At 53.6% G+C, this 25,000-nt stretch overlaps 1 protein-coding gene across 4 annotated transcripts in view; it reads right to left on the bottom strand.

The window, feature by feature from the left end:
- LOC116957890 (unconventional myosin-VIIa) overlaps window positions 1-25,000 on the bottom strand; it is a 208,022-nt gene that overhangs the window by 32,372 nt on the left and 150,650 nt on the right. For 3 of the 4 annotated variants that reach the window (XM_076054144.1, XM_076054143.1, XM_076054145.1), the window contains 10 exons: window positions 22,806-22,933; window positions 22,542-22,668; window positions 22,120-22,239; window positions 19,850-20,023; window positions 18,969-19,196; window positions 16,268-16,438; window positions 11,384-11,501; window positions 9,799-9,925; window positions 9,129-9,298; window positions 6,742-8,048 (listed from right to left, as the gene is read on the bottom strand). In XM_076054144.1, coding sequence (XP_075910259.1) covers window positions 7,531-8,048; window positions 9,129-9,298; window positions 9,799-9,925; window positions 11,384-11,501; window positions 16,268-16,438; window positions 18,969-19,196; window positions 19,850-20,023; window positions 22,120-22,239; window positions 22,542-22,668; window positions 22,806-22,933 — 1,881 coding nt within the window. In that variant the 3' untranslated portion in view covers window positions 6,742-7,530. The other variant, XM_076054146.1, reaches the window with a different exon arrangement.

The following is a 25,000-nucleotide window of genomic DNA, read 5'->3' as shown; positions in this document are numbered from 1 at the left end:
ACTGAGAGACACCGGTCACATTTAAGGCTGCCCTTTCAAAAGCCTCGAACTGGTCTCGCTGTCCTGCAACAAAATCCCTCAACGAAGACAAAGGCTGTGCTCCTACAGAGATGTCAATGTCACTTTTCTGTAGGTGCATGCTTGTAGCGTGGAACCGGTCAAGTTTGACGTCCCAGAAATGTGCCATGAACACTATCTCTAAGGTGTACAATTTAGCAAACAGTCCAGCGGCCTCAATTCCAGCGTCTCTTTTCTCATTACCATCATTGCACATACCACCCAAGGTCTCTCTAATTTGGGTGTAATTTCTCCACAGTGCCTTGGTTCACTCTGCCCGAGCACTCCACCGAGTACTGGACAGCGATTTTAATGCCAGTCTGACATCTGTCTTCCGAAAAACTTTCCCCCATCTGTGTGTGGATGAAGAGCAAATTGTGTACAGTGACTGCAACATGTTAAAAAACTCATCAGCCTCTGGGCTACTGTGGTCTAAGGTGTTAACACCAACTAAGTTAAGTGAATGCGCTGTGCAAGGCAGGTGGGCCTGTAGCCCATTGTATTTTCCTGACATGTTGCTTGCATTGTCATATGACTGACCTCTACAGTTTGAGAGGTCCAACCTCAGGCCCTCCACCATTAAAGTCACACAGTCTGCTAAACTTTTACCGGTGTGGCTCTTAATTTAGCTCAAAGCCCAGGAATCGCTCCACCACATTCCCGCTGCTGTTAACAAATGGGAATATGAACGTCAATTGGTCCACATGTGACAGGTCTGGGGTGAAGTCAACAATAATTTAAACATATTTGGCATCCAGAATCTCATCTGCTATTGTTTGGCGAGTTTTCTGACCCATTAGCTCAATGAGTTATTCACGTATTGTCGATGACAAATAGGACACTGTGCCTCTTCCCTTTCCGCCAAACTTTTTAATATGCTCAGCTAAGAATGGGTGAAATTATGACAGCAATTCTAGGATGCCAAGGAAATAACCGTTATGGGTTGACCCAAACCGTTCATCATCTCCCATAAACGCAAGCCCTCTTTCACCCAAGAACTTGATCACTGCTACAACAACTCTTTTCAAAATGTCCCTCCAGTATTTACGTTCCCCATCAAGTTGCTGCATGACATCTGCATCTATAGCACTGCCCTTTGTCCGCTGATGCAAGGCAAGCACGCGTGATCTGTGTTCTGCACTCTTTTCGTGTTCCCCTATTCTTTCATAGTGTCTAGTCACTAAACCCCTGAATAAAGCCACCGAGCTTGCTGGAGAACAGTTTGCATGCAGAACAGTACACACAACCTGTTGAGGGTGAGTATAGTAGCCACTGTCGAGAAACCTTCTGCCCATTTGGCAATATACAGTTCATTGTTGAAACTTCTCGTCTTTCCACCAAGCGCTCTATCTCGGACTGACGCTGGGTATTGTTCACTGCGGGTTTGGAAAGGGACTGCTCCTCTTTCAATAAGCACGGACTTAACAATGTCACTGGAAGTGCTTTGCCATAATGCAGGGTCGGTGACCTCATAGCACCAGGAATGGCTTTGGTTGCTGATTTGATTCTTGTGAACTGCCCAACTGCTCCTGAGGTGGAAATGACGGTTCCTGTGTACCATGAGCTGTTGAGGGTTCGCCTTCAAAGGATGGCTCTGGGGGAGTGACAACATTACTGGAAACTGAACTAGTGCGAGTCCCTTCCTCACAGCTGACAATAGTGCTGCTGCTGTCATCGTGATTACTATCGGAGGGTTTTTGAAAGAAGTTGGCAATGAGTGGAACACTTTGACGCTAAACTGCCCCTCTTGCCTCCTTTTCATTTTAGGATTTCCTTTTGGAAGCACCACGATTCCAACGTTTGTGGTCCATATTTTGGAACTAGTATGCTATTTATATGAATATATTTATAGCATATTTCCATACTTATTAAATAATAATTGAATTAATATATTAATAATGGCAACACCCTTCAAATACTGTTGTTGGAAAATACAATCAAGTGGTAGTATTTTATAGTCTACTTGTACCTAAAGGCAGCTTTAAGTAGATAAAATAAAACACAGAAAAGCACATCAAATAAAATAACCCTAACCTTTTAAAAAGGCTGTTAGAAAATAGTCCTTCAGAGCCTTTAAAAATCTTGATTTGAATTATGATTTGAAGCTTTGGTGACTGTAGGAATCCATACTCTCTGGTTTTCTCCGAGACCACGATGCTCTGCAAACCCTCGGGCCAACATCAGAGATATGTTCTTGAAGCCATCCAGATATACAAATACAGACAAAACTTTAATCGAGAAGGTGGATTCAGATTGAGCAATCATTGGAAGCACCCCCGCGTGTCCCTCCATGTCCCCCCAGTCTCCATGTCCATCCATGCACCTCCCACGTCCCCACTGTACGTAATCAACTTGGTTGTCCCTCTGTGTGCTCCCCGTGCCCCCCCCCCCCCCCACCCATGTCCACGTGTGTGTACTTAACATGGTTGTCCCCGTGTCCCCGTGTGTGTACTTGACAAGGTTGTCCCCCGTGTCCCCGTGTGTGTACTTGACATGGTTGTCCCCCGTGTCCCCGTGTGTGTACTTGACAAGGTTGTCCTCCGTGTCCCCGTGTGTGTACTTGACATGGTTGTCCTCCGTGTCCCCGTGTGTGTACATAACATGATTGTCCCCCGTGTCCCCGTGTGTGTACTTGACATGGTTGTCCCTGTGTCCCCATGTGCGTACTTGACATGGTTGTCCTCCGTGTCCCCATGTGTGTACTTGACATGGTTGTCCCCCGTGTCCCTGTGTGTGTACTTGACATGGTTGTCCCCCGTGTCCCTGTGTCCCCGTGTGTGTACTTGACATGGTTGTCCCCCGTGTCCCTGTGTGTGTACTTGACATGGTTGTCCCCCGTGTCCCTGTGTCCCCGTGTGTGTACTTGACAAGGTTGTCCCCCGTGTCCCTGTGTGTGTACTTGACATGGTTGTCCCCCGTGTCCCTGTGTTCCCGTGTGTGTACTTGACAAGGTTGTCCCCCGTGTCCCCGTGACGTACTTGACATGGTTGTCGGTGAGCTGCTTGATAATCTGGCAGATGATCTCGTCCTTGAGGGCCTCGGTGTGCAGCGCCGCCTCGAACACCTGGTCCGTGAGCTCGTTCCCCCAGCGTGCGCGCCGCGACGGGTAGTCCCCCATGTACTTGAGCACCGGTGCGGTGCCGTCAAGGACTCACAACGCCCCACCACAACCACAGACTCACAACACCCAATCACACTCACAGACTCACAACACACACAGACTCACAACACCCAATCTCACCCACAGACTCACAACACCCACAGACTCACAACACCCAACCTCACCCACAGACTCACAACACCCAACCACACCCATAGACTCACAACACCCAACCTCACCTCACAGACTCACAACACCCAGCCACACTCACAGACTCACAACACCCAACCACACCCACAGACTCACAACACCCACAGACTCACAACACCCACAGACTCACAACACCCAACCTCACCCACAGACTCACAACACCCACAGACTCACAAGACCCAACCACACCCCACAGACTCACAACACCCAACCACACCCACAGACTCACAACACCCACAGACTCACAACACCCAACCTCACCCACAGACTCACAACACCCACAGACTCACAACACCCAACCACACCCACAGACTCACAACACCCAACCTCACCCACAGACTCACAACACCCACAGACTCACAACACCCACAGACTCACAACACCCAACCTCACCCACAGACTCACAACACCCACAGACTCACAACACCCAACCACACTCACAAACTCACAACACCCCACCACACCCACAGACACACAACACCCAATCACACCCACAGACTCACAACACCCAACGACACCCACAGACTCACAACACCCACAGACTCACAACACCCAACCACACCCACAGACTCACAACACCCACAGACTCACAACACCCAACCACACCCACAGACTCACAACACCCAACCTCACCCCACAGGCTCTCAACACCCACAGACTCACAACACCCAACCACACCCACAGACTCACAACACCCAACCTCACCCACAGACTCACAACACCCACAGACTCACAACACCCAACCTCACCCACAGACTCTCAACACCCACAGACTCACAACACCCAATCTCACCCACAGACTCACAACACCCAACCTCACCCACAGACTCACAACACCCACAGACTCACAACACCCACAGACTCACAACACCCAACCTCACCCACAGACTCACAACACCCAACCTCACCCACAGACTCACAACACCCACAGACTCACAACACCCACAGACTCACAACACCCAACCTCACCCACAGACTCACAACACCCAACCTCACCCACAGACTCACAACACCCACAGACTCACAACACCCACAGACTCACAACACCCAACCTCACCCACAGACTCACAACACCCAACCTCACCCCACAGACTCACAACACCCACAGACTCACAACACCCAACCACACCCACAGACTCACAACACCCACAGACTCACAACACCCAACCTCACCCACAGACTCACAACACCCAACCTCACCCCACAGACTCACAACACCCACAGACTCACAACACCCACAGACTCACAACACCCAACCACACTCACAGACTCACAACACCCACAGACTCACAACACCCACAGACTCACAACACCCAACCTCACCCACAGACTCACAACACCCACAGACTCACAACACCCACAGACTCACAACACCCACAGACTCACAACACCCCACCACACTCACAGACTCACAACACCCAACCTCACCCCACAGACTCACAACACCCAAGCACACCCACAGACTCACAACACCCACAGACTCACAACACCCACAGACTCACAACACCCACAGACTCACAACACCCACAGACTCACAACACCCACAGACTCACAACACCCAACCACACCCACAGACTCACAACACCCACAGACTCACAACACCCACAGACTCACAACACCCACAGACTCACAACACCCACAGACTCACAACACCCAACCACACCCACAGACTGACAACACCCACAGACTCACAACACCCACAGACTCACAACACCCACAGACTCACAACACCCAACCTCACCCACAGACTCACAACACCCACAGACTCACAACACCCACAGACTCACAACACCCACAGACTCACAACACCCACAGACTCACAACACCCAACCACACCCACAGACTCACAACACCCACAGACTCAACACCCAGACTCACAACACCCAACCACACCCCACAGACTCACAACACCCACAGACTCACAACACCCACAGACTCACAACACCCACAGACTCACAACACCCACAGACTCACAACACCCACAGACTCACAGACTCACAACACCCAACCTCACCCCACCGACTCACAACACCCAACCACACCCCGTAGACTCAGAACACCCAACCTCACCCACAGACTCACAACACCCACAGACTCACAACACCCACAGACTCACAACACCCAACCACGCCCACAGACTCACAACACCCACAGACTCACAACACCCAACCTCACCCCACAGACTCACAAACCCACAGACTCACAACACCCAACCACACCCACCGACTCACAACACCCAACCACACCCCGTAGACTCACAAAGGGGGGTTGGCGGATCACACGGCGAGGCCGCCAGAGTACGGTGGCAGTACAGCAAGCGGGACGATGCTCACCTGTACTACGGGAATCGAGTGATTACTCCTCTCCTCGCGGGTTTTGTCCGGGTACTCCGCTTACCTCCCACGTGGTGCAATCCACTCACTCATTAACGCAGTTGGTTAAACATACCAATATAGAAGCAGCGAATGTGTGAGTAGGTGACTGAGTGAGCGACTAAGTGAGTTTGTGAGCGAGAGAGTAGCCTCGCGCTTGATCGTAGCGCCCGCTAGCTTGAGCGAGAGCGGTGAGGATATCCATGAAGGCCATGCAGGCCTCTTGGCTCATCTCCTCGGTGGTGGCCGCCTTGCGCAGCAGCGGCTGCTTGAGGGGCTCCCGGGTGCAGGCCCACAGCCGCTCCCGGCCCCGCGAGCGTGCCATCATCACGCGGCTGAGCGTGTGCTTCGGGGGCGCCCTGATCGCTCGCCGGGGGGGTGGGAGCAGGGGGGAGAAGAGGGGATCGTGGGTGGGGAGAGAGATCACGGTGAGGGTGAGGAGATCATGGGGAGCACATTAAATGAGCTGTGATCCACCGTGGCTGAGTGAAGGGTGGTGGTGGTGCCACCCTGGCTGGGTGAAGGGTGGTGGTGGTGGTGGTGCCACCCTGGCTAGGTGAAGGGTGGTGGTGGTGCCCTGGCTGAGTGACTTGGTGGTGGTGGTGGTGGTGCCAGCCTGGCTGGGTAACTTGGTGGTGGTGGTGGTGCCACCATGGCTGGGTGAAGGGTGGTGGTGGTGGTGCCACCGTGGCTGGGTGAAGGGTGGTGGTGGTGGTGCCCTGGCTGGGTGACTTGGTGGTGGTGGTGCTCTGGCTGAGTGACTTGGTGGTGGTGGTGCCCTGGCTGAGTGACTTGGTGGTGGTGGTGGTGGTGGTAATGGATGCTGCCACACTCTCTATGCGTCTGCGGCAGTGCCGCTCACCGGAAGTAATCGAGCGCAAACTCCTCCAGCGTGTAGAGCGCCACCGACTCCTCCGAGCCCTGCACGGCCTGCTGGGAAGTGCGCATCACTTCCTGCCGCTGGTCAGGCGTCATGGTGACCAGTGCCTGCCGAACATCGACAACATCGGAGTCAGAGTCACAGCGATATCCTCAGGTGGTGCATCTCAATGAAAACTAAACTTTTTTTATTATCAGATAAGGCCCACTGAGCCTCGTAGCTCGGAAGCAACCTGGCTATCACAAAATGGTAGCTCAACGAAGCGGCTTTTCATCGCACGGAAACGTACTGCAGACAAATACTTTGAACGTGCGGCGTTGATTCTAAATGTGGGAGTCAAAAAATACCGGAGGACCTGGAGAAAAATCCACGTGACCGCGGGGAGAGAGAGACACGCAAACTCCAACTATACAGCAGCAGCAGCAGGCATCAGGATCGAACCAACAACCTTCTGCATACCAGGTTGAGGTCGTTAACATTTCGCCACCACAGCGCATCCCGCGTTCACAGCCCTGCACAGCCATTGCTGGAAATTCCACGTTTCTATGGCGGAGAGCGTGTCCATCCAAAGGGCAACCGCTGTTGACTTCCGCACAAAGCGGTGCTCATTTTATGGACCCCAGAGGGCGGGATTATGATTGGCTGAGTCAACCTCCCCAGCCAGGATTTGAACTTACGACTTCCTGACTGTGCTCGCTCTAGGACTGAGCCAGCTGTTTGGTTTGTGCACACACAAAGACAAAGATCGCCCACGTAGCCTTCACAGACTGTTGGGTCAAGTGCTGCTAGTGAGCAGCACCTATACATGCCAGGGGTGGGTGGCCAGCACCACGCTTGACCGCCTTCGCCTCCCTAATGACGAAGTTTTACACATCGCAAAAGGTACTCATTTGAGGTTGAGTCGACCTAAGCTAGACCCAGGGCCGGTTCAGATAATCGCCACTTTTATTCGTCAAGAGCAGGAATCGAATGCGTGTTGGTGGGTTTGCAGTGCAGCATGCTAACCGCTGCGCCACCGCTCCCCACCACATACGCACACGCTCGCACACGTGCGCACGTGCATGTATGTATGCAGCGCACGCATGTATAAATGATATATTATACGTTGCATATTTCTTCAGGCAACCGGCAGTCAATGCAGCCCGACGAGCACACACGCGAGTGCGCGTGCGGGAAGTATTTAACTTCCCCGCCAAGGTGGCGAGCGATTGAGCCATCGACCGAGCGCAAGCGCGTGCCTGTATCTCGGGCAGTGGGCGTGTGAGTGTGGGCAGCACGTAGACGCAGTCCGTGGGGAAGTCCCCGCGCTGCCCCGTGCGCTCGTTGGCAGCGTGCGCCCAGCCCGTGGTGAGCACCGTGGCGCCCGTGTCCTGGTCCAGCACCAGGAGGTCGCCCTTGCGGAACGTCAGGAAGGTTCCCTCCTCGCCCGCTGACGCGCACGGGGCACGGGGCACAAGCGGGCACGGGGCACAAGTGGGCACGGAGCACAAGCGGGCACGGGGCACAAGCGGGCACGGGGCACAAGCGGGCACGGGGCACGGGGCACAAGCGGGCACGGGGCACAAGTGGGCACGGGGCACAAGCGGGCACGGGGCACGGGGCACGGGGCACAAGCGGGCACGAGGCACAAGCGGGCACGGGGCACGGGGCACAAGCGGGCACATGAACGGACTCGACAGGCACGTGCACGCATGCACGCACACACGGGCACGAACACACAAATACATAGGCACACAGATACAAATGCAGACACGCACATAGAAGACGAAAACCTCCCGTGTAGCCTGCAACAGACTGTTGGGGCGAGTGTCGTTAACGAGTAGTACCCATGAAGGCCGGCACAGCACACGAGGCAGCGGGTGGCCAGCTCCATGCCCAACCGCCTTTGCCTGCCCATAATTGATGTTCACACACCACACCAGGCACTCAATGGTGTTGGTGGCCATCAGAGGGAATTGAACTCGGGTTGCCGCGTTCGTATCGCAGCGCTAACCACTGCGCCACTGCTCCCCACACACACACACCTGAGATCAACTGCAGTAGTGGGGAGACAAAGGCGGCCGGGCGTGGTGCTGGCCACCCACCCCCTCGTGTGCCTTCATAGGTGTCCACTAACAGAACTTGCCCCAACAGTCTGCTAATGCTATGCATGTGTACGTGTGTGTGCGTGCGTGGGTGTGTGTGTGCGTGCGTGCGTGGGTGTGTGCGTGCGTGGGTGCGTGCGTGCGTGGGTGTGTGTGTGTGTGCGTGCGTGCGTGCGTGTGTGCGTGCGTGGGTGTGTGTGCGTGTGTGTGCGTGCGTGTGTGTGCGTGTGTGTGCGTGCGTGTGCGTGCGTGGGTGTGTGCGTGCGTGGGTGTGTGCGTGGGTGTGTGTGTGCGTGCGTGGGTGTGTGCGTACGTGGGTGTGTGTGTGCGTGTGCGTGCGTGGGTGTGTGTGTGCGTGTGTGTGTGCGTGTGCGTGTGTGTATGTGTGCGTGCGTGTGTGCGTGTGTGTGTGTGTGCGTGCGTACCGGGCGCGGGGCTGTCCTGCAGCGCCACGACGTAGGTGGAGCGTGAGCGCAGCCCCTCCAGGAAGAGCACGACGAGGTCACGGACGTCGTCGGCGTTGCTCGACGTGAAGGTGAACTCGTCGCCCTTGAGCGTCGTCAGTGTGAAGCTCTGCCCGTGCTGCTTCGCCCCGCTGCACACACGCACGCGCGTGTGTGAGTGTGTGTGAGCGCGTGAGCGCGCATGCACGTGTGTGCGTGCATGGGTGTCCATTCAGAGCAATAGCATAGGGGTTAGCATAGTGCCGCTATCCAGCCGCTACAGCCATCCCGACCCTGACGATGCCTGCTGCTGCTGCTGTACATTTGGAGATTGCGCGTCTCGCTCCCCGTGTTCGCGTGGATTTTTCTCCGGCTGCTCCGGTTTGTCCCCTTCCACATCGTCTAGGGTCAAGGTCAGCACGCGTTCAGAGACCCTCGGCCGCTGTAAATGTCCACGCGATGATGACGCCAGCCACTTCGTTGAGCTATCGTTGATGGTGAGCAGGTCGCTTCGAAAAGAAGAATCGCAAAGCTCAGCGGGGTCTTACCTCGTGAAATAATAAATAGTTTTTTGGCTAACCGCAACCCGGACGTTACCGCGACCCGGCCAGCCGGCAGCGGGTCCCGGGCCCGGTGAAGCCCGGTGCCGTACCGGCTGCTGGACACGGCGGTGATGTCGGGGAAGGACAGCTCCAGCAGCACCTGCTCCTGCTCGTCCACAAAGTAGACGCCCGTCCAGTTCACCGCCACGATCACCTCGTTCTTGGGCAGGCTCGGGCCTGTGCAGACACGTGCACACACGCAAGCACGCACACACACACACGCACGCACACACACACACACGCACACACACACACACACACATGCACATACACACACGCACACACACGCAGGCACACATACACACGCACACATACACACGCACACACGCAGGCACACATACACACGCAGGCACACACACACGCAGACACGCACACACACGCAGACACGCACACACGCAGGCACACATAACACACGCAGGCACGCACACACAGGCACGCACACACGCTCGCAGGAACACACACACGCAGGTACACACACACGCAGGCACGTACACACACACACACGCAGGCACGCACACACACACGCAGGCATGTACACACACACGCAGGCACACATAAACACACACGCAGGCACGCACACACGCAGGCACGCACACACACACACACGCAGGCACACATACACACGCAAGCACGCACACACACACACACGCAGGCACGCACACACACGCAAGCACGCACACACATGCAAGCACGCACACACACACGCACACACACACACACGCAGGCACACATACACACGCACACACACACACACACGCAGGCACACACGCAGGCACACACGCACACACAAAGACAAAGATCCCCCGTGTTGCCTGAACAGACAGTTGGGGCAAGTGCTGGTGGCGGGTAGCACTGATGAAGGCCGGCACGGCACACGAGGGGGTGGGTGGCCGGCTCCACACCCGGCCGCCTTTGTCTCCCCAGCGACTCATTTAAGGCCGAGTCCACCTAGCGGAGGCCCGGGAGCAGCTAAAACATTTGTCACTGTCGGTGCTGCATCACCGTGGGGTTCATAGTGTGATGGTGCTACACCACCACCGGGTTCACAGTGTGGTGGTGCTGCACCACCACCGGGTTCATAGTGTGATGGTGCTACACCACCACCGGGTTCACAGTGTGGTGGTGCTGCACCACCACCTGGTTCACAGTGTGGTGGTGCTGTACCACCACCGTGGTGTTCACAGTGTGGTGGTGCTGCACCACCACCGGGTTCATAGTGTGATGGTGCTACACCACCACCGGGTTCACAGTGTGGTGGTGCTGCACCACCACCGGGTTCACAGTGTGGTGGTGCTGTACCACCACCGTGGTGTTCACAGTGTGGTGGTGCTGCACCACCACCGGGTTCATAGTGTGATGGTGCTACACCGCCGCTTGTCCTCACCCGCGAGGTGAGAGGGGACAGCCAGGGGAGTGCGTGGAAGGGAGCAGAGAGCGGTGAGGCGGGAGAGGAAGGAGAGAGCATGGAGGGGTTACGGATTCGGGACCAGGGGTTGAAATCACATTTTAGTGATTGGGGTCAGGGGTTGGGGGTCAGGGTTCGAGGTCAGGGGTCAGGGTTGGGGTTTGGGGGTCAGCGTTGGGGGTCGAGGTCAGGGGTTGGAGTTCGGGAGTCAGGGGTCGGGGGTCGCGCACCAGAGAACTTGTAGGCCTCGTAGAAGCGAGAGAAGAGTAGCGGCCACTTGAAGCGAGCAAAGTTGACGACGTCCTCACGCACCTTGCGGGGGTCCACACGCTGCTGCGTGTACACGGCCTGGCGCGGGCAGTGGGGGTGTGGTGCACACACAGCATGGTACACACACACACAGCATGGTACACACATACAGCATGGTACACACACACACAGCATGGTACACACACACACAGCATGGTACACACACACACAGCATGGTACACACACACACAGCATGGTACACACGCACACACAGCATGGTACACACGCACACACAGCATGGTATACACACACACAGCATGGTACACACACACACAGCATGGTACACACACACACAGCATGGTACACACGCACACACAGCATGACGCACACACAGCATGACGCATACACAGCATGACGCACACACAGCATGGTACACACACACAGCATGGTACACACACACACAGCATGGTACACACACACACAGCATGGTACACACACACACAGCATGGCACACACGCACACACAGCATGACGCACACACAGCATGGCACACACGCACACACAGCATGGTACACACACACACAGCATGGTACACGCACACAAAGGATGGCACACGCACACACAGCATGGTACACACACACACAGCATGGTACACACGCACACACAGCATGATGCACACACAGCATGATACACACGCACACACAGCATGGTACACACGCAGCATGATACACACGCACACACAGCATGGTACACACACACACACACAGCATGGTACACACGCACACACAGCATGGTACACACGCAGCATGATACACACGCACACACAGCATGGTACACACGCACACACAGCATGGTACACACGCACACACAGCATGATGCACACACAGCATGATACACACGCACACACAGCATGGTACACACGCATACACAGCATGGCACACACACACACAGCATGGCACACACGCACACACAGGATGGTACACACGCACACACAGCATGGCACACGCACACACAGCATGGTACACACACACACACAGCATGACGCACACACAGCATGATACACACGCACACACAGCATGGTACACACGCACACACAGCATGGTACACACACACACAGCATGGTACACACGCACACACAGCATGGTACACACACACACAGCATGGTACACACGCACACACAGCATGGTACACACACACACAGCATGGTACACACGCACACAGCATGGTACACACGCACACACACATAGCACACACGCATACACATGGTGCACACGAACACACAGCATGGCACACGCACAAACAGCATGGTACACATGCACACACAGCATGGCACACACATAGCACACACGCACACACACATAGCACCCACGCATACACATGGTACACACGCACACACAACATGGCACACACATAGCACCCACGCATACACATGGTACACACGCACAAACAGCATGGTACACACGCACACACAGCATGGCACACACATAGCACACACGCGCACACACATAGCACCCACGCATACACATGGTACACACGCACACACAACATGGTACACACACACACATTACACACAAGCACATTGCACCCACATTGCACACACAACTTCCTATAGACGCATGCTGGGGGTGCCCCACGTAGCCTACACGGGGGCTCCAGCGTTAATTGCCGTTGGCGAGCACACGAGGGGCGTGGGTGGCCAGCTAGTGGATATATTCACCACCAGATAGTAGATATATTCACCACCAGATAGTAGATATATTCACCACCAGATAGTAGATATATTCACCACCAGATGGTAGATATATTCACCACCAGATAGTAGATATATTCACCACCAGATAGTAGATATGTTCACCACCGGATAGTAGATATATTCACCACAGGATAGTGGATATATTCACCACCAGATAGTAGATATATTCACCACCAGATAGTAGATATATTCACCACCAGATAGTAGATATATTCACCACCAGATAGTATATATATTCACCACCAGATAGTGGATATATTCACCACCAGATAGTAGATATATTCACCACCAGATAGTAGATATATTCACCACCAGATAGTAGATATATTCACCACCAGATAGTAGATATATTCACCACCAGATAGTAGATATATTCACCACCAGATAGTAGATATATTCACCACCAGATAGTAGATATATTCACCATCAGATAGTAGATATATTCACCACCAGATAGTAGATATATTCACCACCAGATGGTAGATATATTCACCACCAGATGGTAGATATATTCACCACCAGATAGTAGATATATTCACCACCAGATAGTAGATATATTCACCACCAGAGAGTAGATATAATTCACTACCAGATAGTAGATATATTCACCACCAGATAGTAGATATATTCACCACCAGTTAGTAGATATATTCACCACCAGATAGTAGATATATTCACCACCAGCTAGTAGATATATTCACCACCAGAGAGTAGATATATTCACCACCAGATAGTATATATATTCACGACCAGATGGTAGATATATTCACCACCAGATAGTAGATATATTCACCACCAGATAGTGGAAATATTCACCACCAGATAGTAGATATATTCACCACCAGATAGTAGATATATTCACCACCAGCTAGTAGATATATTCACCACCAGATAGTAGACATATTCACCACCAGATAGTAGACATATTCACCACCAGCTAGTAGATATATTCACCACCAGATAGTAGACATATTCACCACCAGATAGTGGACATATTCACCACCAGATAGTAGACATATTCACCACCAGATAGTAGACATATTCACCACCAGATAGTAGATATATTCACCACCAGAGAGTAGATATATTCACCACCAGATAGTAGATATATTCACCACCAGATAGTAGATATATTCACCACCAGATAGTAGATATATTCACCACCAGATAGTAGATATATTCACCACCAGATAGTAGATATATTCACCACCAGATATTAGACATATTCACCACCAGATAGTAGATATATTCACCACCAGATAGTAGATATATTCACCACCAGATAGTAGATATATTCACCACCAGATAGTAGATATATTCACCACCAGATAGTAGATATATTCACCACCAGATAGTAGATATATTCACCACCAGATAGTAGATATATTCACCATCAGATAGTAGATATATTCACCACCAGATGGTAGATATATTCACCACCAGATAGTAGATATATTCACCACCAAATAGTAGATATATTCACGACCAGATGGTAGATATATTCACCACCAGATAGTAGATATATTCACCACCAGATAGTAGATATATACACCACCAGCTAGTAGATATATTCACCACCAGATAGTAGATATATTCACCACCAGATAGTAGATATATTCACGACCAGATGGTAGATATATTCACCACCAGATAGTAGATATATTCACCACCAGATAGTGGAAATATTCACCACCAGATAGTAGATATATTCACCACCAGATAGTAGATATATTCACCACCAGATAGTAGACATATTCACCACCAGATAGTAGATATATTCACCACCAGATAGTAGATATATTCACCACCAGAGAGTAGATATATTCACCACCAGATAGTAGATATATTCACCACCAGATAGTAGATATATTCACCACCAGATATTAGACATATTCACCACCAGATAGTAGATATATTCACCACCAGATAGTAGATATATTCACCACCAGATAGTAGATATATTCACCACCAGATAGTAGATATATTCACCACCAGATAGTAGATATATTCACCACCAGATAGTAGATATATTCACCACCAGATAGTAGATATATTCACCATCAGATAGTAGATATATTCACCACCAGATGGTAGATATATTCACCACCAGATAGTAGATATATTCACCACCAGATAGTAGATATATTCACGACCAGATGGTAGATATATTCACCACCAGATAGTAGATATATTCACCACCAGATAGTAGATATATACACCACCAGCTAGTAGATATATTCACCACCAGATAGTAGATATATTCACCACCAGATAGTAGATATATTCACGACCAGATGGTAGATATATTCACCACCAGATAGTAGATATATTCACCACCAGATAGTGGAAATATTCACCACCAGATAGTAGATATATTCACCACCAGATAGTAGATATATTCACCACCAGATAGTAGATATATTCACCACCAGCTAGTGGATATTCACCACCAGATAGTAGACATATTCACCACCAGATAGTAGACATATTCACCACCAGATAGTAGATATATTCACCACCAGATAGTAGACATATTCACCACCAGATAGTAGACATATTCACCACCAGATAGTAGACATATTCACCACCAGATAGTAGACATATTCACCACCAGATAGTAGATATATTCACCACCAGATAGTAGATATATTCACCACCAGAGAGTAGATATATTCACCACCAGATAGTAGATATATTCACCACCAGATAGTAGATATATTCACCACCAGATAGTAGATATATTCACCACCAGATAGTAGATATATTCACCACCAGATAGTAGATATATTCACCACCAGCATTGGTGGCGAGCGGGAATCGAACCTCAGTACACAACACCACACCGCACCACACTGCACCACACCACACTGCACCACACCACACCGCACCACACCACACCACATCACACCGCACCGCACCACACCAAACCACACTGCACCACACCAAACTGCACCACACCACATCACACCACACCACACTGCACCACAATGCACCACACCGCACCACACCACACCACACCGCACCACACCACACCGCACCGCACCACACCACACCACACCGCACCACACCACACCGCACCACACCACGCCGCACCACACCACACCACACCGCACCTTCTTGTGTGCGGCAGCGATGATCTGCGCCCACTTGTCGGGCGGCCGCTGTGCGGTGACGTCGCGGTCGGGGACGTAGGAGGGCACGAGGGAGAGCAGGCGCTCAGGCAGCACCTCGGAGCCGTACTCCACGTAGTACTGCTGGGCCGCCAGCTCCGCCAGGTCCTCCTCCTGGGGACTCGCGCGGGACAGAGTGGGACACGGGGACAGAGTGAGACACGGGGACAGACACGGGATCAGTGAGACACGGGGACAGAGTGAGACACGGGGACAGACTGAGACTCGGGGACAGAGACACGGAGACAGAGACACGGGGACAGAGTGAGACACGGGGACAGAGACACGGGGACAGAGTGAGATACGGGGACAGAGTGAGACACGGGGACAGAGTGAGACACGGGAGCAGAGTGAGACATGGGGACAGAGTGAGACACGGGGACAGAGTGAGACTCGGGGACAGAGATACGGAGACAGAGACACGGGGACAGAGTGAGACACGGGGACAGAGACACAGGGACAGAGACACGGGGACAGAGTGAGATACGGGGACAGAGTGAGACACGGGGACAGAGTGAGACACGGGGGCAAAGACACGGGGACAGAGTGAGACACGGGGACAGAGTAAGACACGGGGGCAGAGACACGGGGTCAGTGAGACACGGGGATAGAATAAGACACAGAGACCCATAGAGACCCACAGAGACCCACAGAGACCCATAGAGATACATAAAGACCCATGGAGACCCATAGAGACATATAGAGACCCATAGGTAAAGTGAGGGAAAAAAGTATTTAATCCCCTGCTGATTTTGTACGTTTGCCCACTGACAAAGAAATGATCAGTCTATAATTTTAATGTTAGGTTTATTTGAACAGTGAGAGACAGAATAATAACAAAATCCAAAAAAGCGCATGTCAAAAATGTTATAAATTGATTTGCATTTTAATGAGGGAAATAAGTATTTGACCCCCTCTCAATCAGAAAGATTTCTGGCTCCCAGGTGTCTTTTATACAGGTAACCAGCTGAGATTAGGAGCACACTCTTAAAGGGAGTGCTCCTAATCTCAGCGTGTTACCTGTATAAAAGACACCTGTCCACAGAAGCAATCAACCAATCAATCAGATTCCAAACTCTCCACCATGGCCAAGACCAAAGAGCTCTCCAAGGATGTCAAGGACAAGATTGTAGACCTATACAAGGCTGGAATGGGCTACAAGACCATTGCCAAGCAGCTTGGTGAGAAGGTGACAACAGTTGGTGCAATTATTCGCAAATGGAAGAAACACAAAAGAACTGTCAATCTAATAATAATAGGGGTTTTCCCCTTTTTTCTGGCAACAAAACTGAAACCTTTTTTACAAGGATTCTTGTCTGCATTAACCACAATACCTGCAGTCAAAATGCAAAAAAAAACATACTATGATAATATGATGCATTGTCCTTGAAGCTGATTGGTCCACACCAAGTTGCAATGATCATGAGAACGGTGAGAAATCAGCCCAGAACTACACGGGAGGATCTTGTCAATGATCTCAAGGCAGCTGGGACCATAGTCACCAAGAAAACAATTGGTAACACACTACGCCGTGAAGGACTGAAATCCTGCAGCGCCCGCAAGGTCCCCCTGCTCAAGAAAGAACATATACATGACCATCTGAAGTTTGCCAATGAACATCTAAATGATTCAGAAGACAACTGGGTGAAAGTGTTGTGGTCAGATGAGACCAAAATGGAGCTTTTTGGCATCAACTCAATCGCCGTGTTTGGAGGAGGAGGAGGAATGCTGCCTATGACCCCAAGAACACCATCCCTACCGTCAAACATGGAGGTGAAAACATTATGCTTTGGGGGTGTTTTGCTGCTAAGGGGACAGGACAACTTCACCGCATCAAAGGGACGATGGACGGGGCCATGTACCGTCAAATCTTGGGTGAGAACCTCCTTCCCTCAGCCAGGGCATTGAAAATGGGTCGTGGATGGGTATTCCAGCATGACAATGACCCAAAACAAGTGGCCAAGGCAACAAAGGAGTGGCTCAAGAAGAAGCACATTAAGGTCATGGAGTGGCCTAGCCAGTCTCCAGACCTTAATCCCATAGAAAATCTGTGGAGGGAGCTGAAGGTTCGAGTTGCCAAACGTCAGCCTCGAAACCTTAATGACTTGGAGAAGATCTGCAAAGAGGAGTGGGACAAAATCCCTCCTGAGATGTGTGCAATCCTGGTGGCCAACTACAAGAAACGTCTGACCTCTGTGATTGCCAACAAGGGTTTTGCCACCATGTAGTAAGTCATGTTTTGCAGAGGGGTCAAATACTTATTTCCCTCACTAAAATGCAAATCAATTTATAACATTTTTGACATGCGTTTTTCTGGATTTTTGTTGTTGTTATTCTGTCTCTCACTGTTCAAATAAACCTACCATTAAATATAGCCTGATCATTTCTTTGTCGGTGGGCAAACGTACAAAATCAACAGGGGATCAAATACTTTTTTTCCCTCACTGTATGCACAGAGACCAACAGAGGTCCACAGAGACCCACAGAGGTCCACAGAGACCCACAGAGGTCTACAGAGACCCACAGAGGTCCACAGAGACCCACAGAGGTCCACAGAGACCCACAGAGGTCCACAGAGACCCACAGAGGTCCACAGAGACCCACAGAGGTCCACAGAGACCCACAGAGGTCCACAGAGACCCACCTTGTCACAGCGGTACTCTCCGAACTTGACCCCGCGCACGACCTGCTGGTAGATGAGGTTGGTGCTGACGGGGTCAGCGGCCGGGTCGTGCCAGGGGGCGAAGATCTCCTTGCGGAAGAAGAGGCGCCAGGGAGCATTGCGCTCCTGTGCACCCTGCTCCTTGGCGTACTGCTCGCACTGCGAGATGGCGTCCATCACGTGGTCGCTGCCGCTGCCCAGCGAGGACACCTGTGACACCACCACCACAACAACAACAACAAGATTTAACAACAACATGAAGATGCAACAACAACAGCCGCCATTCGCCACAAAGTGGAGGTGACGTCGTCACAGCACTTGTCCCAGACACTCACTCACTCACACAAACACTCACTCACACAAACACTCACTCACACAAACACTCACTCACACAAACACTCACACAAACACTCACTCACACAAACACTCACTCATTCACACAAACACTCACTCACACAAACACTCACAAACACTCACTCACACAAACACTCATCCGCTCGCACTAACTCGCTCATTCCCGCTCGCCCCCGCGTTCCCCCCACGTGTCCCCCCCACGTGTCTCGGCGCTGCTCCCCGCGTGTCTCCCCCCGTGTCTCCACATGTCCCCGTGCGTGTCTCCGCGTGTCTCCACGTGTCCCCCCACGTGTCCCCCCGCATGTCTCCCCGCGTGTCTCCCCGCGTGTCTCCACGTCTCCCCGTGCGTCCTCCCACGTGTCTCCGCGCTGCCCCCCGCGTGCCCCCCCCCGCGTGCCCCCCGCGTGCCCCCCCCGTGCCCCCCGCGTGCCCCCCCCGTGCCCCCCCCGTGCCCCCCCCGTGCCCCCCCCGTGCCCCCCCGTGCCCCCCGCGTGCCCCCCCCGGCTGGCCTTGTCAAAGAGAGCGATGTAGAGTGAGAATCCGAAGCGGTCTGTGAGCTGCACGCGGTCCGCGAGCGCCCCGCACAGCTCCCGTGCCGTGGTGGCCGAGTCAGCCAGCAGCGTGCGCGTCGTGCCGTCCATGAACGTGACGGGCAGCAGGATGGCCTTCTTGGACTTGGTCGCCTGCACGCGCCGCGCGGGGGGGAGGGGGGGGGCACGGGGGGAAGGGGGGCACGGGGGGGAGGGGGGGCACGGGGGGGAGGGGGGGGCACGTGACGCCGCACACTCACACCGCCCTCTCGTGCAACACTCACATCACACTCTCACCAAACTCACGCACCCCGCGTGTGTGTGTGTGTGCATGTGTGCGTGCGTGTGTGTGCGTGCGTGCGTGCGTGTGTGCGTGTGTGTGTGCGTGTGTGCGTGTGCGTGTGTGCATGTGTGCGTGCGTGCGTGCATGTGTGTGCGTGTGCGTGTGTGCGTGTGTGCGTGTGTGTGTGTGTGCCGGGAAAGGTCCTGGCAAGGATTATTCAACATCGCCTTGCCAGGCACGCTGGGGAGAGGCTTGCGGAGCCCCAATGCGGTTTCAGGAAAGGGCGGTCCTGCACAGATGCCATATTTTTTGTGCGTCTGCTACAGCAGAGGTGTAGGGAATTCCAACAAGACCTTCATCTCTGCTTTATTGACCTGGTCAAGACCTATGATACCATCAGTAGGCCTGGGCTCTGGGTTGTTCTTCGTGCTTTTGGAGTACCTGATCCTCTGCTCACGATCATTAAGGACCTTCATGATGGTGAGCGGGCCCGGGTAAAACTACGTGGCCAGGAGTCAGAGCTATTCTCTGTACATCTTGGGGTGCGAAAAGGATGTCCTCTGGCTCCCACATTATTTAACATATATTTTGACCACGTAGTTCGTGAAGCCTTCAATAGCTGTACCGGGGAATCTCCATTTGGTACAGATATAATGGGAGGCTGATCGATGCCTGGGTGCGGTCAAGGGATGGCTCCCTATTGCTCAACCACGTTATGTATGCCGATGATTTGGTAATAGCTGCTCATTCAGAGGAGGAGTTGGAGACGCTGCTGCTGAGACTGGAGCGTGCCACTAAGAGATGGGGCCGTACCATCAGCCCCACCAAAACTAAGCACCTGCCTGGGTATTTTGTACCATCGGACACTCCACCCCCACAACTCCCAATCAGTGATGGGGCAGTTGTGGAGAGAGTGGAGAGTTTCCCATACCTGGGCAGTGTGCTTATGACTGTGATTATGACTGGCTCCAGTTTAACAGCAGAGGTCTCACTCCGAATCAGTCGAGCGGCAATATCTTTTCATCGGTTGTGTAACGCTGTGTGGAAGCTACCTGGTCTGTCGCTCCGCACTAAGCTTCAGGTCTTCTCGGCCACGGTCATTCCCTCCCTTCTCTAAGCTTGTGAAACGTAGACCTCCTTAATGGAACATCTTCGCCGGTTAGAAACATTTAGGCTAGCCTGCCTACGATCCATCCTGGGTTTAACCAGGCTGGATTGTGTGAGGAGCTCACAAATCCTTGAAAGATCTGGGCAAGGTCCCATTGGTGAGCTCCTCCGGCAGGCAAGGCTGCGTTGGCTGGGTCATGTAGCTCGCATGCCCAGCCACCGCATGCCGAAACAGCTTTTGTTCGGCCAGATCGAGGGGGCTAAACGGGCGCGGCACGGGCTAGAGAAGAGATGGAGTGATGTGGTACAGGAGGACGTGGAGCTGAGTGGACTTGCCGATGACTGGTACCAGCGGTGTCAAGATCGGTCTCTGTGGAGGAGGCTCGTGAAGGATGCTACTGGGCAGTTGGAGGCAGTCGGCCTCCAACAACAACGGAGGGCGGAGGAGCGACGCTACAACAACGAGCGGAGCGCTGGGTGGCTAAAGCACAGCAGGTTGGCACAGTAGGGGGCACAGGTGGTGCATCTGCCGGTCATCTCAGTCAGCCGACCCATGGCACCTGGGTCTGTCCCGTGACCTCCTATCAGCAGCGAGCCTTAGACACTTCACGTGGTCTCACAAAGTGCACCTGGCCTGGCACAGGCGGTGACAACACCTCCACTTAGTGGCGAATGACGGGTATTGGTGAGCAGTGTGCATGCGTGCATGTGTGGGTGTGTGGGTGCGTGTGTGGGTGCGTGCGCGTGTGTGGGTGTGTGGGCGCGTGTGTGCGTGTGTGGGTGCGTGCGTGCTTGTGGGTGCGTGTGTGGGTGCGTGCGCGTGTGCGGGTGCGTGCGTGCTGGCGTCGTGCGCGTGTACCTGCAGCTCCAGCCAGCTGGGCGGCTGCGTGCGGTGCCCGTTGGCGAAGGTGCGACGCAGGCGCTCCTCACAGTACGGAGCGTAGCCTGGGGGGCCCTCGCCAATGAAGTTACGCAGATACTGGGGGGGGGGGGCACGGGGGGTGGGTACGGAGACACAAATCACAGCACAGTGCGGCAGTCTCCACCCCGCTCCAGTCCCCGCTGCATCCCACACGCTCGTCTATTCATACGCAAGTCCGTCCACTGTGCACACCGCACACACCTGATGGTTGATAATGGCGGAGAGCTGGGACCTGGGGGGTGGCGAGGACTGAGCCCACCCCCTGCTGCACCCGCAGCGGCCATCTGTGCCATCCGCCCTGCCGCTCACCAGCGCTCCCCACTACTCTGCTCCCACCACCGCTCCTCAGCGCTCCTCACCTTGACGAACTTGTGCGAGGGGGAGAAGCAGCCGACGCACAGCGACATGAGGATCCAGCCACGGGCGTGGCTGCTGCGCGAGGGGTTCTGGTTCAGCTGCTTGCAGATCTGGCAGTAGATCTCGTCCCTGCGGAGACGCACGCGGGGGAGGGGTGGGGGGCCACACTGCGTTGGATGTCCCGAGGCCGACTGTGAGTCCGTGTGCGGTTGATGAGGCTGGCGACCGTGGCTGCCGGAGAGAGGGACGCGCGGTGAGAGCCGTACCGGATGCCCGGGCGAAGGATGCCGTTGCCGATGATGAAGTGAAGCTTCTCGAGGTTGGAGGTGGGGCGGTCCTCCAGCATCGAGTTCCCGTGCACGAGGCCCTCCACGTCGCTCAGCCTCTTGGTCACCTACAAAGACAAAGATCCACCCCAAACCCCCCCCGTGTAGCCTTCACAGACTGTTGGGGCACGTGCTGTCAGCGAGTAGTGCCTGTGAAGGCCGTCACGGTTCACGAGGGGAGTGGGTGGCCAACACCACGCCCGGCCGCCTTTGTCTCCCCAGTGTTGATGTTTTTTACACACCGCACCCAGATACTCATTTGAGGCTAAGTCGACCTAGGGCAGGTCGAGGACCGATTCAGATAATCGTCAATGGTGTTGGCCGTGTCGCGCTAACCGCTACACCACCGCTCCCCATGCACGCACACACATTCACACACACACACGCATTCACACACACACGCATTCACACACACATTCACAAACAAAGACATTCACACACACACAGATGCACACACACGTATTCACACACACGCACGTATTCACACACGCATTCACACACGCATTCACACACACACATTCACACACACACATTCACACACACACAGATGCACACATTCACACACACACGCATTCACACGCACACGCACGCATTCACACGCACACGCACGCATTTACACACACGCATTCACACACACGCATTCACACACGCAACAACAACCGCCATTCGCCACTAAGTGGCGATGACGTCACCACGACGCTTGTGCCAGGCCATGTGCACCTTGAGGCCACGTGAAGTGTTGAACGGCCGCTGGCAGGTCACGAGGCAGACCCAGGTGCCACGGGTCGACTGACTGAGATGACTAAGATGACTGGCTGATGCACCACCTGTGCCCCCTACTGTGCCAACCTGCTGTGCTTTAGCCACCCCGCGCCCCGCTCGTTGTTGTGAGCGTCGTTGCTCCGCCCTCCGTTGTTGTTGGAGGGCGACTGCCTCCAACTGCCCAATAGCGACCTTTACGAGCCTCCTCCACAGAGGCCGATCTTGACACCGCTGGTACCAGTCATCGGCAAGTCCACTCAGCAACACGTCCTCCTCTACCACATCACTCCATCTCTTCTCTAGCCCATGCCGCGCCCATTTAGCCCCCTTGATCCAGCCAAACAAAAGCTGTTTAGGCATGCGGTGGCTGGGCATGCAGGCTACATGACCCAGCCAACGCAGCCTTGCCTGCCGGAGGAGCTCACTGATGAGACCTTGCCCAGATCTTTCAAGGATTTGTGAGCTCCTCACACAATCCAGCCTGGTTAAACCCAGGATGGGTCGTAGGCAGGCTAGCCTAAATGTTTCCAACTGGCGAAGATGTTCCATTAGGGGGGTCCACGTTTCGCAAGCGTAGAGAAGGGAGGGAATGACCGTGGCCGAAAAGACCTGAAGCTTAGTGCGGAGCGACAGACCAAGTGGCTTCCACACAGCGTTACGCAACCGATGAAAAGATATTGCCGCTCGACTGATTCGGAGTGAGACCTCTGCTGTTAAACTGGAGCCGGTCGTAAGCATGCATTCACACACATTCACATTCACACATGCCCATTCACACACACACACATTCACACGCATTCACACAACAACAACAACAACAACCGCCATTCGCCACTAAGTGGCGGTGACGTCACCACGACGCTTGTGCCAGGCTATGTGCACCCTGAGGCCACGTGAAGTGTCGAACGCCCGCTGGCAGGAGGTCACGGGGCAGACCCAGGTGCCACGGGTCGACTGACTGAGATGACTGGCTGATGCACCACCTGTGCCCCCTACTGTGCCAACCTGCTGTGCTTTAGCCACCCGGCGCTCCGCTCGCTGTTGTGAGCGTCGCTCCTCCGCCCTCCGTTGTTGTTGGAGGGCGACTGCCTCCAACTGCCCAGTAGCATCCTTCACGAGCCTCCTCCACAGAGGCCGATCTTGACACCGCTGGTACCAGTCATCGGCAAGTCCACTCAGCTCCACGTCCTCCTGTACCACATCACTCCATCTCTTCTCTAGCCCATGCCGCGCCCGCTTAGCCCCCTCAATCCGGCCAAACAAAAGCTGTTTCGGCATGCGGTGGCTGGGCATGCGGGCTACATGACCCAGCCATCGCAGCCTTGCCTGCCGGAGGAGCTCACCGATGGGACCATTCACACGCACACGCATTC

Source organism: Petromyzon marinus, chromosome 64 (genome assembly GCF_048934315.1).
Source record: "Petromyzon marinus isolate PM22_M1 ecotype Great Lakes invasive population chromosome 64, UKy_Petmar_22M1.pri1.0, whole genome shotgun sequence".
In the NCBI taxonomy this organism is placed as follows: domain Eukaryota; kingdom Metazoa; phylum Chordata; class Hyperoartia; order Petromyzontiformes; family Petromyzontidae; genus Petromyzon; species Petromyzon marinus.
This window is presented reverse-complemented; position numbering and strand designations above follow the sequence as displayed.